The sequence below is a fragment of the Leptidea sinapis genome, chromosome 20 (assembly GCF_905404315.1).
Source record: "Leptidea sinapis chromosome 20, ilLepSina1.1, whole genome shotgun sequence".
Classification (NCBI taxonomy): Eukaryota; Metazoa; Arthropoda; class Insecta; order Lepidoptera; family Pieridae; genus Leptidea; species Leptidea sinapis.
Window position 1 is genome coordinate 3,973,622 of NC_066284.1, and position 16,185 is coordinate 3,989,806.

General features: G+C 34.4%; 2 protein-coding genes across 2 annotated transcripts; one reads left to right on the forward strand and one right to left on the reverse strand.

Moving 5' to 3' along the window:
* Positions 1-4,012: 4,012 nt before the first annotated feature.
* On the forward strand, positions 4,013-6,691 carry LOC126970316 (glucose-fructose oxidoreductase domain-containing protein 1). Its single transcript, XM_050816161.1, has one exon. The coding sequence runs from the start codon at positions 4,177-4,179 to the stop codon at positions 5,377-5,379; it is 1,203 nt and encodes a 400-aa protein (XP_050672118.1). The 5' UTR covers positions 4,013-4,176; the 3' UTR covers positions 5,380-6,691.
* Positions 6,692-7,004: 313 nt separating this feature from the next.
* On the reverse strand, positions 7,005-7,593 carry LOC126970338 (10 kDa heat shock protein, mitochondrial-like). Its single transcript, XM_050816195.1, has one exon. It carries the CDS (start codon positions 7,445-7,447, stop codon positions 7,136-7,138), a length of 312 nt encoding a protein of 103 aa, XP_050672152.1. The 5' UTR covers positions 7,448-7,593; the 3' UTR covers positions 7,005-7,135.
* Positions 7,594-16,185: the final 8,592 nt, after the last annotated feature.

Here is a 16,185-nt window from a genome sequence, read left to right on the forward strand (position 1 = left end):
GATGGCTGGTCCATGCTCCATGCTCGTGAAGGGACGCTACTTGTAGTGGCTGAATAGGCCTGCCATCGAAAACGTTAAACAATGTTCAATTATTGTATTTTTGTTTATTACTTCAAATATTTAATATGTTAGCATAATACATATTTTTATTTTCAGTGTTTGACTTGATGCATCCAATGTACTCAACATCTTCTTCGTTTTTAATGTTGTATTTCATTTGGTACGTTAGGGAAAAATTATCAGTGTACCTTTTTGATTCGCGCCCACACCGGCACCCAAATTCGCTCACCACCCTGACGTTAGTTGATCGACTAGAGTCTACCTATCTCTAGTAGGTAGGTCTACTAGGTATCTAGGTACTAGACCATTAATCTATCATACTTCAGACCACTGACCTCTACTATATACCACAGGACTTGCGGTTGTCAAAGTGCTTTTGTGCCTGTTTGATATTCGTCATTTTGGCCATGTAGCGAGAGTCTGCAGTAAAAAAAAACTAAAACTAGTGATGACAACCTAGTGACAACATAGTTGGCGGGAAACTATTTACAAATAAAATTGTGTTCTTTATTACGTTGATTCTTGAAGTATAAATAAGATGGAAAACGAACGAAATTAATTCAAAATGTAAAAATACTTCAGAGTATTGTACGTTCCTTCGCAGCCATTGATAATATACGTCAAAATTAGTTCTCTGGACGCTCGCGTGTGGCGCTTCAAATGGGCACGAAAAATTTGCTATCAAAGATGTGGAACAGCTTGTCCAGTAACAAGGACAGTGCTTCAGACTAAATTAACTCAATATGCGGTAGAATAATGTATTTATTGGTCGTATTCAATATCTTCTTTATTACAATATTGTTCTATGTACAAACGTTAAATATCGCGAGGAAGGTTTTTTTAAGGATTTTTGTTATGCCAAATAATTAGTAAAACTGCTTGTGTAACGTACATAATTACACACCCACACACACACACACACTTTTTAGGGTTCCGTAGCCAAATGGCAAAAAACGGAGGCCTTATAAATTCTTTTGTTTTTTAATATTATATAAAGTGATAAAATTTGTGTCCTCTCCTTGGAAATTCCAAAAATAAAAGAGAATGATAAAACTAAAAAAAATATATTATGATGTACATTAAACATGCAAGATTCCACCAAAAATTGGTTTGAACATGATCTGTGAAGTAGTTTTTTTTTAAATACGTCATAAATCATATAATCAATAACTTTATTGAAAAAAAATACACTATTATTAAAACATCGATGAAAGTTACAACGAAGTACAAGAACTTTTATATTCTGTTAGTTGCTGCTATGGAAACCTTCATGGGTGAGTCCGACTCGCACTTGACCGAATTTTTAAATGATTTTTACTTTATTATATTCACACGGAAGTTGAGTATTATGGATAAATCACTTTGCATAGATTTTATTAAAATATTTGTAAAATGATGAAGTTAAACAGCGGCAATGACTTTTATGCCACTTCTTTTCAATAATTCTCAACTTTTCTAATTTGTGGTAAATGTTGAAATCACATAAGTGTAATTTTGTTTACCTACAAAAAAAACACTACGTTAAAAATAACATTCATTTGCTTTGTTACCTATACTGACATAAGCACTATCTGCGAAAACGTACCTATTCAAAGTTTAAGGAATATTTTGATTGATTGGGGCATTATTTAATCTTAATTTTTTTAATGTTTCGCAAATATTGCTGGTAATACTACTATGACTACAGTCGAATTTATGTAATTATTTATGTAATAATATAAAACCTTTATTCACGATTTATCAAATAGCTGGCAGTCCATTAGCAAGTTTCATAACGGGCAAACGCTAAGCAACAAATGTTTCAGATATTTTTGAAACGCTAGATTCATAAATATAGCAATCAACAATGAAAATCTTTAAAATTTGGTCGAAGTAAATCTCTTGGTCCAATATTGTTACATATATTAGAACATTTAAGCACCAAAAATCTGGTTTATCAGTTTCTGCTTTTGTTTTAGTTTTACCAATTTTGCTATGCCTTCCCGATGACCGTGCTGTCGCATAGCGGTGATACCACAAAATATGGGTTTGATTTTAGGGGTTTACGAGCAAACTTAATCTACAGGGATTTAAATTGAACAATGTTCATTTTACCCCATTTCGCGACCTTCTCAAAAAGAGGTCTCGATAGAAGCTACAAGTATCAACCAGCACTGTTCTACAATTTCTCGAGAGATTATATAAAAATATGCATCATATAAAGATATATCTACATATTATATATAATGCATGTTGGTGGCACCCACTATCACAAACAACAAAATAGAACAACTGACAAAATAACCTTACACATTCGAAGACCATCGTTATATCTAGATTAACTGTCAGCCTTCCTCTTTCCTCTTCTTCTTGCTTTCAATATCTACGACCCATTTAGGTATACCAGAAGATCGCTAGCCGAACAAACCTTGGCAAAAGCCATACTGTAGGTCGTTAATCCTCTACAATATACCAAGAGCTTGCGGTTAGATATACTTTCCATTATTTTTGAGAACATAGAAGTAGTGGCAATAAGCTTACAGTTACCCGGATCCGATCAGCTGTCTTCTTTTTTTGGGATCAGATGGACAAAGTCTGACTTCCGTGAGTTCGGCATTACAATTTCTGCTTATGTTTGCCGGAATAAACGCGTTAAGATCGCCATCAACTCAGGGGCACAGGTTATTAGAAGAAGGTATCCGGCCCGATCGCCTTCTAAACGTTAACTTAACGAAGGACAGGTCTCACCGAACAGTTTTCTGTGTGTCCGAACTGTACTTCCAGTATAGAACACACTACTGAATGTTAGGTGGTGTCTTTCCTTCATCATTAACCGTTGGGTTGGGCAATTAGAATGCTGAGAAAATCGGCTTTTTCTTTTGCCGTATGGTTCAGGGTGTCATGTGCAGCGGTGGCAGTGACGGCTGGCAGAAGTTACCAAGAGCTGCTTTTGACAACGCCCAGTACTTGTGAGTTCCGTATGCTTGAATGCTACTCGCTGATTTTCGCGTGATTTCCCGCTTAAAGAATCTGGAGGCACAGTTGTATTTTTTCTTTAGATCCATTGTGCCATATTTTAGGTTCGATACGCCTTTTTTGGAGTCAGCTGCTTATTCAACTAACCTGCTACCAATCGGTACTTTATAAATTGGTATGAAAATATCCATACCCAAATGCAACGGCTCGGGATCATCCAAAGGGAAGCAAATCCTGCCTCACGGATATAATGCAAAAAATTAACGCATTCAATCCCAATCGGCTGATATAGCGATCAACGCGTAGTGGTACGTGGAGCACAAAAATCCAATAAGGACGGCACGTGAGGCTGGGTAAACGACTCATCCAATTGGGACAGATAATACGCCAAAGCAAAATTATGCATATATCGTCCTGCGTGGTCTGTGTTGCGCGTTACCCAAGACTACGATAGCAGCGGAGAGGATCTGTGCTAGAACGTCGGCAATTGCCGATTGATTGCAGCCCATGAAACGATCCATTTCTGCATTCCAATAGCAAGAACGCTTGGCCAGTAAATTGCGTCTCCGCTGGAAATAACAAGGCCTCAAGTTGGTGGTGGCGTTTGAGTTGGATCTGGTTATCGAGACTTACCTTTGAGAACATAGTGGCACTAGGCTATAAACTACTTCACACCAGTTTGCTGTGTGAGTGTGATACTAAACCGGTCGAATCTGGCTCATGCTTTCATCATAGGACGGCAGCGTGAGTCCCATAATGAAACGAATGCAACCCTTGGGCCTTAAATTATTTAAATCTCGGGGAAGGACAGGTCAAAGCCCAAAGGTTTCTAAAACATAAACTTAATTTTTTTTTTTTCCTTCTTTTGGCACATAAACTTAATTTAAGACTTATCTCGACTTGCCTCCCTTGCCAACAGTAAAAAAGTTTTCCTGTAGACTCTAAGCCATTTTATTTTTAAAAAAGATAGATGACAGTGACATTTTTGTTTGACAAGTGACTTTTTATTTTTATTTTTAGTCATTACAATTACTAATTTGTATTTTGTTGTTGTTTTTTATAGATCATTTTCAATTCAACTTAACACTTCAGTTTGATATTGATAAGTACTAAATGTTAGAAGCCGGTTGGATTTAAATCAATGCAATCAAGTTGATTAAAATGCTGCCAGGTATAGGCGTGTTTGGAACTGGCTCTGTTGCTAAAGTTTTGGTACCATTTTTAAGAGAAAAAGGATTTCCTATTGAAGCCATTTGGGGTGTGACCATTCAAGAAGCGGAAAACGCTGCTAAGGAATTAAATATTCCATTTTTCACAAACAAAATTGATGATGTATTGTTAAAGAAGAATGTTAATTTAGTTTTCATTGTGTGTGCGCCTAATTTACACGCTCAGATATCTGTGAAGGCGTTAGGTATAGGAAAGCATGTTGTCTGTGATAAACCAGCGGGTCTCTGTCAAGCCGAGGCCTTAAAAATGGTACGCGCTGCACAGTACTATCCTACTTTAATATCAATTATAAATCATTCACTAAGATTTTTACCAGCATTTAGCCAAATGAGAAAATGTATATTGGATGGCTACCTAGGCAAACCTAGTGAGTTAACATTGATAGATGTAAGGGTACAAATGGGTTCACTTCTTGGTGATACTTATAATTGGTTATGTGATGATACAATGGGTGGGGGTACATTAACATTGGTAGGAAGTCATGTTATTGATTTGGTATCTTATTTAAGTGGTCAAAAAGTTGTCAAAGTGCATGGGGTGCTAAAAACTTTTGTCGAGGAGACTTCCAAAATAAATGGCATAAGAAAAGTAACTGCACCTGACTTTTGTACCTTCCAATTGCAAATGGATAAAGGACTTCTAGTCACAACAACATTAAACAACCATTTGCCAGGGGTATGTTTTAATCAAGAGATTTATGCCTACAGTAAAAAAGGTTACTTAGTGGTTAGGGGTGGTGATTTGCATGGCAAACTGCATAAGCCATGTGCAAATAATATGGAAGAAAAAAGGATACCTGAAAAAGAAGAAGTAATTTACGTAGATGTTGAAGACTTAAGTTGTGCCTCAGGTACAAGTGTTATTCCTAAGCCGTATATAAAAGGATTGTGTAAAATGATAAGCGCACTAAAGGAAGCATTTTTACCTGTCAAAGAACAAATGGATTGGATAAAGGAGCCAGTCAAAGCTGCTGCAACATTTGAAGATGGGCAAAGGGTTCAGGCGACTATGGAAGCATTACGTCAATCTAATGAAGATGGCAGATGGATTACTGTTCATTTACTGACAGAAACTCCAGATCCTAATCCTGCCCTTTCTGCGGCCATAAGGAGGACCACCATTTCATTACAATAGAATTTATAATAGGACTCAATTATTTCTGATACTTTACTATTGACCATTGCTTCTCTATATAATTTTTTGAGGATATAGTTTTCTCATTCAACTATTACATGGCCACATATAATAATCATTCCAAAATTGATGCTCTGTTTATGGGCACAATCCACAAGATTTATTTTTGTACATGATTTTAAGTGAAAAACAATACTTAATTTTAATGAGAAATCATGGGTCAGAAATCAATTAGGTATTTGGATGACTGTAATGTAATATAAAATATTTTATGATTGTAATGACTTGATTTCCTAAAAATTATCATAAACAAATTCCGAACTTAACGCAACAGTGTACTATTAAAGTACACTGTAATTTAACACAAGCCTTAATTACAAATTATAAAGCTATCAAAGCATACAATGAGTTAATCTAAGTGTAGCTTTGTTGTTTCGTTAATAAGTACATTGTATTACAATTTTTACTAGGTACAATCTTTCAATTCCTCAAAAGCTGCATGTCAGAAGTTTACTTAGGTTCTTGGATAACCATACATTAAGTCCATTCATCATTGGGAATACTATATTACAACCAGATCAATAATTTAAATAGCAACATTGTCTAATACAATAAATCTTTCATTTTATATTAAATTAGCTGATGAGACAGACACAGTTCTGCCAATGCAAAATGATAAGGATTAATATTATATTTGTGCAAATGGCTTTTATGCTACCGCTTTATAATTGCAAATTTTGAACATATTAAAATATAGTATGTTTTCTTTAAAAGATATACATATTCTTATACACTTTTCTGTAGATCTCTATAGGATACACAATTCCACCATACATTATTTTGTTATATCTCAAAGAGTTTAGACAATGTTTTCATTTAAAGCTCCCAAATGGCTTATTTTGTCCGATATCTCCAACATATTTTGTTAATGCTTAACAAATTGAGGATAGCTTGGTTCTTAAACCAAGCTATCCATTGGTGAAGTGTGAAAATTAGACAAGTAGGACTGTTTTATAATATGTAGTGATGGAGAATTGTATGATTGAAAATTTAAAAAGACTTAAGAGTGAATATGTATATATAATACTGATTTCTGAAGAATTAATTGGATAATGTGTACTTATTTAGTCATTCTATTATCTAATTAATAAGAATTAAACTCAATTTTATTGAGAATAAAACAATTTATGCCAGTATTAAAAATTATTTGCCATACTTTATTACAAATTGTATAGTAAATATGACTTGCCTTTAGACATAACATTGGGCTTTTGATATGTACTGTGATAACTGATCTGTAAATATTATAATATGGTACAAATAAAAAGTTATAAATTACTTTTACATTATTAATTTCTATCACTGTAGAATTAGCTTATCCTAATTTCCTTATGAGAAAATAATTGTAAAAGATATTAATACACAAATATTCGATCTATTTAATGTATGTAATATACTCATTTGTAATGAAGAAAAACCTAGGTAAGTATTACAAAAAGAACAACTCAATATATATTAACTTAAATTGAGGTTATATTTTCATAACCTAACTTTTAGAAATGATGCATGGTAGTAATTAGTAACTTCATCTAAAGGTACTAAGGACTTGAAACATTAAAACAACGTTTAAAACAATATTATAATAAATGCAAATAACATTATGTTGCATGAACATTACACAACCACCACAGCATACACACACTACAATGTTTTATGTTTCATAACTAACTAAATATAATTTCAATAGTAAACTAAATTAATTTTCGATCTTGGCCAAGATATCAGATTCTCTGAACAGGTGATATTCTTTCTCATCATTCTCCAGGCTTACTTTGGTTCCACCATACTCCGGCAATAGGACTCGGTCTCCAATTTTCACAAGAACTGGGATGAATTCTCCATTTTCTTTTCTGGCTCCTGGACCTACTGCAACAACTTCTCCATGCAGAACTTTTGTTTGTGCTTTTTCTGGAATAACGATACCTCCAGCCGTTTTTTGTATTGCTTCAGCCCTTTTAATGAGAACACGGTCCAAAAGAGGGATAAGGCGTTTCATTGATGCGGCCATTTTAAACTATTGTCAAACAGTAATTAAAGTATCAAGATATTAGCCGGTATTCGTTAACGACACCGCTTATTGAGACTTGAGAATTCAGAAAATTTATGATGAAATCTAGAATATTCTGATTTCTGACATCTACAAGTAACAAGACAAAAGAGAACAAAATTGACAGTGTTGCCATATAAACTACTGGACCAAAAAATAGAAAAAAGAATGTCATTACACCACTTATAAATTAATTAACCATCACTAATCATAAAACTCGTCTTTATTCATGTTAAGCATAAAACACAACTTTTATATAAGCAATTACTTAGGTTTAATGTAATAATTATTAACAATAACTTTACAAGACTTAACTTTTGCACAGTTCTCAAGGTAATTAGATGTTAGTCATATATTTTGTAGGAGATATTCTATTAATTCAACTTAATACCAAATTTATGTAAAAGCAGCCTAAAATACCTAGAATTATCCAATAATATAATTTTAATTGATAATTTATATAAAATTCTACAATCTCCTGCTGCTAACCACAGATTACATATTAATTCGTTCCGGTTAAATACAAAGTCGGTCGAAAACGCGTTAGGATATCACCTAAATAATATATTTAAATGAATTTCTCATAATTACAATATCATCAAGCATTACGTATTTACTAGTTTTAGATTAATAGTTCTACATTACACAAATACTTTTTTCTTACTGAGTCAGCATTCGCAATGAGAATGGCGTAAATTGTACTATTATTATTTTATTCTTCGTCAGTACGTATTTAAATTATAATTAGTATTAAATAATATATATTTATATGTTAATTTTAGTAATTGTTACCATCTGTTGTTGAGTAGCTGTATCAATTAATGGAATTGTTGAATGAACAAATAATGTGTACATAAATGTATAGATGGCAGTTTAAGCAAAAAACATTACAATATATATTACACAGATGTCGCTGCGTAACTTAGGAGTAAGGGACATAGGTATGTTGTTCCTCAAGTAAAGCTCAAAGTTATACATTCTTTAGTTTTAAATTTTACGTTTGTCACTCACTTTTTTTTGTTACAATTTCAATTGCTGTTCATAGTATAAAGATTTAATTACTTTTTGTAATTTGTATTATTATGGTTAAGAAGATTGTGATAATGGTTGGTTTTTAAAACGTTTTTAGTCCAAAAGACGTGTAGTTAGGTTGTAGGTTCATTATTCTTACAAACGGTGTTAGAACTTAAATATTGTACGATATCGTATAATAGTTCAATAGATACGGGTCCAGCGAGAGTTGAGACTGAATAGCGCGGGCGCCCGACGTGACCGTCGATGGAATGTGCGCCGGCGCCGGCTAGTCTCACGAACACCTGCGCGCAACAAACTCTCACAATAATAAACGATACAACGACTCACGTTCGGCGTTCGGACCTTACTCACAGTGATGGGTTCAGTTTGTCGATGTTTTATTATCTATCATACTTACATATTTTTATAACGCCAATACAGTAATTTGATTTAATTTAGGCAATCTACCAACTGGATTAAGTATATTATACTCGTATGTATGTAAGTAAAATACTTTCAAGTGTCAATAAAATTTTATTAGGTAATCTAATTACTATGATCGACTTAACATTTGATAATATCTGTCAAATCAAAGGAGAATGGCCAGCATTGTATGGAGCTTGGGCCACTTACAAATATTTTTGTGTCTCTATAAATGTTAGCATAAAATAAAGCTTGATAATTCTATTTTCATTCACCAAAATATTTTTCAGGTTGGAATCCCAGTTTCAGTACTTTCTTATTTACTAAAATTGTGACTAACCGAAGATATGGTTTCAGCTACATACAGCAAGTTTCGACAAAAATGTAGCTCAGTTGAGGCAGACAATCCATTGAACCTTTATATGCACCGAAACTGCAGCTTTGTTTAGAAGTAGTTACCAATAACCAGAAAAATCAAACATGTCGGCCTTCATTTTTTAAGTAACACATCTAGATTATAGATCGTAACACTTTCGTATATTTGTACGTTCTTATTATATTTTATTATACATATAAAAAATATATTCATAAAGTTATTGTAATTAAAAATAAAGATATGCTACGTTATTTCACTTAAATAACGTTACATTTAAATTGAGAGAATCGATAAAAGTCCCATCACTATTTGAATCTTAAAATCATAGACTGGGACTGCTTTCGGCTTTGTGCACTCATCGCGATTTATGATTGCCTCTTTGTAGGCCCTAGCCATAATGCGGCTTGGTTTTGTATCGTATTTACTAGAACCTTACCTGTACCTATGTCCTTTATATGTTACCTATGCATATTCTTTGATCTATATCTTATGAATTACGGAAATACGTTAATGATAATCAATCATAGTCCAGATATACTTTATCTTTCTTTTAAAGTTCTCGATCTTATTACTAAGACTGCGTTGTCCAACTTTTTTGTTATCTTTCGATTCTTGAGATTATTTGTTCGTATTAATTAAACCATGGCTTCGGAAGGAAATATTGTTCTGTTAGAGATGAAACGGTGCAAGAAACTTAATTTGTCTTATCAACAAAAAAAGTTAGGCAGCTTAAATTTTAATGGTGCTTATGTAAATGTAATCAAGATGGTAAATTTCAAAACCGCCGCCATAAAAATATTTTTTTGTTTTAACAAAAGTATTTAAAAAGGTGGGTAAAAAGGGTATAAGTAAAAGTTTGTACGACGGTACTTACAGATTTTATGACAGTTGAATAATTTACGTTCATTAAGTAACATTTTGTAGGTACCTCATTTGTGGTGATCCGAGCGCTTGGCTCTCAAATTTTCACAACGTGTATTTTTGTTACTGTACTTGATATAACCCATAGTGAAGGCAATCTATCCGACATCCATATTAATCCTCACTATGAATTGATGAAAAAAATGTATCTGTCTCGTAGTACCTAAGTACTCATGAAAATATAATATTGAAGTAAGAATATACTACCTACTATAAATACACATATTAAATATTGTAAACAGGCGCAGAATAACACAATGGACTCAAAAAGCCTTTTCATTTGCAAAACTGCTCAAAAAAGGATCATAATAACATTTAGTACAATCATTGGGTTCACACGCACAACTGAGCCGAATTTCGCAAACAAACCACGTGTGTGAATGTAGGTTCACCATCATTTCTGTTTTTAAAAGTCATTTGTTTTTTACCTTTTATCCTTTCTATATAAGTAAAATATATATAGATAGAGGTGTTCATTTGTGCACGCATCACAGAAAAGTTACTTTATAGATTTCAATTAAGTCTTCTAAATTTCTACTCCTCTCGAAAAAAAAATCTAAATTTTATTCCTTAGACACTTGGCCATTTAATATAAAGTTTTGTTATACAACTATTTTTATTAGCACTACGCGCTCACTGTTGTATTAACGCGGACGAATTCGCGGGCATCAACTATTTCTAATAATTTTAAATTGCTTGTTCGGAACTTTGGAATACCATTCAAAAGTTACTACATATATCATCATGACCTAATACGCCAAAACTACAATTGTATTTGAAAAAACAATATACTTAGTGTTAATAAATACATTTGACGACCCATATAGCTGAATGGTTAGTGACCCTGACTCCAAAGCTAGAGGTCCCGGTTTCGAATCCAGGTAAGTGCAATCATTTATATGATGAATATGGATGTTTGTTTCCGAGTAATGGATGTTTTTATGTATTTATGTATGTTTAAGTAAGTATATTATATAATATTAAATATATCGTTGTCTTGTACCCATAGCACAGGCCTATGCCTAAGTTGGGGCAAGATTATTCGTGCAATATTATTATTACTTATAAAAAATAAAATTAGAAAAAAAAACAAATTATCACCTTGCCTACTCTGAAATATTACATCATATAGAGGACAAAAATAAGTTCGCTCAGACGCAAACAGCAATAGATTCAGTGAAAATGGTAATATTTCAGAGAGATTTTTGTAATACCACTTAAATATAACAGCTTTCATTTCATTTTAAATCTATACATATAAATAAAATTGGAGTGTCTGTTTGTAATTTTGAAATAACCGGTTTTTTACTAAATGTATCATATATATATATATATATATATATATATATATATATATTATACGGTAAATGCACCAAAATAACATTTTTTTTACAATTTTTGTCTGTCTTTCCGTCTGTTTGTTCCGGCTAATCTCTGAAATGGGTGGACCGATTTTGACGGGACTTTTATTTGCAGGTAGCTGATGTAAAAGATAAACTTAAACTGTGATTATTTAAAAAAAAAATTTTTTTATCTTAGAAAAATAAAGTAATGTTGCAATATCCAAGAAACGGTCTAACCCTAAAATAATTTATATTATAGCAAAACAACGTTTGCTGGGTCAGCTAGTCATTAATAAAATTACATTAAAGTGATAAGATTACAGAAATAATATGTCGTCATTTATCTAATCAAACGGAAATTGTTCGCAATTATTGCCGATAGGTATCTGCTAAAGTATTTACTGTCTTATTTTAAAATTGATTGGCATCTTTTTTTATCATCATGCTTAATTCAAATCAATCTACGCATTTTCAGTATACATTGTTCACAACTGAATATCAATTTGATTAGTTATCGATTTATAAAGAGTAGAATCGACAAGAAAAATATTTCCGTATACATTTTAAAGCTATATTATAGATCTTTGCTTTGTCCATGTCTTGACATTTGGAAGCTGTACCTCGAAATTGACGAAAACCTACCTTGGACAAAATAAAAACCAGTTATGCTTGTCTTATTTTGCGAAAGAGGTCACTCGTTGAATCCAACTCGGATGGGCAGCGTTCGGGAAGGTTCGTAAAATCTTTTCATCCCAAATACCACAGTGTCTGAAGATGAAGTTTTTTAACCAGTGATGACATACGATATACAGACGTGATCACTAACTATGGGCCTGATGAGAAAGCTCACGGTCGCTCACGGGGTATTGGAGAGGGCTATACTCGGAGCATATTTTATATTAAATATATATTTATTTATTTTTATTTCAGAAATGTATGATACTTCATTTTCTTATATATAAAAGAATCAAACAGAAAATTTTTAAGGCCGCCTTCACATAGGCTCTGTCGTAAATCCTATTACTCCACAGCTGAATATCTAAATGATTGGACAGCCTGGGACTAGATTGTGATTATTTTATAGCGACAGAAATGACTGTACAATATTGTATATTTTTATTGAAAAGAGCGCAAAAAAAGAATGCTGGGAGAGTTTCTTGCACCGCTTCTTCTCTCTCAGAGCGCCATCTGTTTCCGAAGCGGTAGTAGTATCTAGTATATTAGAAATGACATCAAAAAGAATTCTAATGGAATCAATTTTGAGAAAATAAATGCGTTTTTATGCCTTTTAGAAAGTAAACAAACAAACTGGACTGTCAAAAGGAATTAAAATTCAAATTATCATTCAAATTAAAATGTCAATTATGACGAAAACCTCTTCAAACACCCAAATCACAAATTTGGTAGTAGGAACTCTATTTCATATAAAATATTATAAATATCCTAATTAGGTCAAAATCATGGTTACAGAGGTAAAGGTTGTGGTAATAATCTACGCGGATGTTCAAAGCGCACAAAATAGCATAACAAACACGGCTAAACACTTTGTATAAAGCCTCTATACGAACCAGTGTTCAAAGAAACACACATTCTCTTTATTAACACCCGCATAAGGTCCAGATTGGTAAAAACTCCGTTATCTAAAAATGTTTTAAGTGGATGAAATCACACAAGTTCTCACGACGAACACAGGTGGCGCATCCGGCTATCTTATTCCCTAAAGAATGTCGGGAATCGGGATTTCAAATTCGGAAAGATGGTGGTTAATCAAACCTACCTTCAACTCTTGTGGTAACTATACGTATAAAAAAATCACTGCTTTTACAAACAAGAAGGGATTTTGTGTTCAAATTTAAATTAAATCAAATCAAAAATATTTTATTTTGTAGGTGAATTGCATTACACTTATAATTGGTGAAACTTGTGTCTTCTATCGAGTCCTCTCTCGAGAAGGTCGCGGAATGGGGTAAGTTGAACCTTGTCCAATTTAACCCCCAGAAGACTCAAGTTTGCGCGTTTACCACTAAAAAAACCCCATTTGCCGTATCACCGCTCTTCGAGAACACTTCCCTTAAAGCCTCGCCTAGTATCGGAATACTGGGTCTCGAAATCTCGAGCAATTGCCAATTCCGTGGCCATCTGGAGGGCAAAGCCAAACTGGCTTCAAAGAAACTGGGCGTCATAAATAGAGCACGGCAATACTTCAAGCCGGCCCACATTCTAGCGCTCTACAAAGCGCAGGTCCGGCCTCACATGGAGTATTGCTGTCATCTCTGGTCTGGCGCACCCCAGTATCAGCTCGATCCATTTGACCGCGTGCAACGCAGAGCAGCTCGAATTGTCGGGGACCCAGTACTCTGTGAACGGCTGGATCACTTGGCGTTGCGTAGAGACGTCGCTTCATTGTGTGTCTTCTACCGCATTTATCACGGGGAGTGTTCCGAAGAGCTGTTCAACCTGATTCCTGCCGCCGAATTTCACCTTCGCACGACACGCCACAAGTTACGATATCATCCCCACCATCTGGATGTGTGGCGGTCCTCCACAGTGCGGTTTTCAAGGAGCTTTCTTCCTCGTACCACGAAGCTGTGGAATGAGCTTCCTTGTGCGGTGTTTCCGGGACGATACGACATGGGTACCTTCAAGAAAAGCGCGTACACCTTCCTTAAAGGCCGGCAACGCTCTTGTGATTCCTCTGGTGTTGCAGGAGAGTGTGGGCGGCGGTGATCACTTAACACCAGGTGACCCGTACGCTCGTTTGTCCGCCTATTCCATAAAAAAAAAAAAAAAAAAATATAATTTTTTCATACACCTATACATATATCTTATTAGAACTTTATTGTAATGTTCTTGAATCTTCTATCCTAGTTTTAAGCGTATATTCAGCCTCTTTTCGTACATTACATAGCGTTCTCGAAGGCCGGACATAAAAAATCTGGAAAATATTCAATTTTAACAGTTGGGATATTCACAGAGAAAATATTAAAAAAAACCTGTTGTGGCGATGGAATCCATAAAGAAATGAGGGATCTCGTTATCACTTTCTAGGCTTAAAAGTACCACTGCTTTTTGTGATACGATTATAATAATGGTAATATATCCATAAAAAAGTAACAGACAGACAAATTAATTTAACATTTACAGCTCATAATTTTTTTCTGCAACAGGAGGACAAACGAGCGTACGGTCCACCTGATGTTAAATGATCACCGATGCCCACATTCTCTTGCAACAGCAGAGGAATCACAGGAGCACTGTCGGTCACTTAGAAATGTTTACGCGTTTTTTTTAAGGTCCCCATGTCATATCGTCCTGGAAACACTGCACAAGGAAGCTTATTCCTCAGCTTGGTTTCACGTGAAAGAAAGTTCCTTGAAAACTGCACCGTGGAGGAACGCCATTCATCCAATTTTTATACACTCATGCTAAGGTTATGTATGTAAAAAAGTAAGTGATAGGCTCCAAGAAAAAATGGTCATTCATATTATAATCTCAAATTATTTAGTTATAATATTATTAACAAACTTTAATAGAATTTCACATTTTTATGAAACGTGGTCGCTAACTATGGGTTTTATGAGAAACCTCATGGTCGCTCAGAGGGCAATGGAGAAGGCTATGCTCGGAGTTTCCCTACGAGACCGAATCAGAAATGAGGAGATCCGTAGGAGAACCAAAGTTACCGACGTAGCCCAAATGATTGCGAAACTTAAGTCCCAATGGGCAGGGCACATACATCGACGGACAGATGGCCGTTGGGGCCGTAAAGAGTCCTCGAATGGCGACCACGTACCGGAAGACGTAGGTTTGGTAAGACCCCCACAAGATGTTGCAATGCGTTGGATGAGGGCAGCGCAGATCGTCGTAAAGATCTTTTGGGGAAGCCTTTTTCCAGCAGAGGACGTCTTCCGGCTGATAATGATGATGATTAAGTTAATTATTTGTATAGTGGATTTATATAGTTCAACGATAGCCCTGTCTCTCTGCGCTCACTATTAATTATCTACTATAGTTCTTCGCAGTGAGCTAGCAAATCTCAAGTGGTTGACGAATTGTTCTTCCCAAAGAGGCACTCCGTTTACATACCTCAACCGCATAAAAAAAACTCTTTCGAGTCCAAGACTGAGAGTTTCTTATTGAGTCTACAGTACTGCTTAAGGGTCCTGGTCTTCTCTTCTTGGTAGCATTCTTCATTTCTGAAGGTCGTGTATTTCAAAGTTTCACGTTGGTCACTAAGGGTCCTGGTAAGAATGCGTAAATATTCTCTACTCAATAGCCGTTGAGTTTCTTGTATGTTCTTTTCACGAGCTATATATATATATATCTTCGTCACTATATATACAACGTGAACCAGAAAGGGTATAACATTCCTTCAATGGTACTTTATTTGGGTCATATGCAATAGTATGGTGATGTTTAAGTTTTAATAAATAAATAAAGAAAAAGAAAAGGACTTCCCTACGAAATAAAAATATTATTTTTCAATTTCTTTTCTTAGACAACCCTAAATTTAAAGAGACTGCTAGTTTTAGGCGGGGCCTTTGTTTATAAACAGAATGAGGTCACCTACCTATGGACTCAAACATAAACAATAATCTATGATTAAGGAGTATGCACACTAC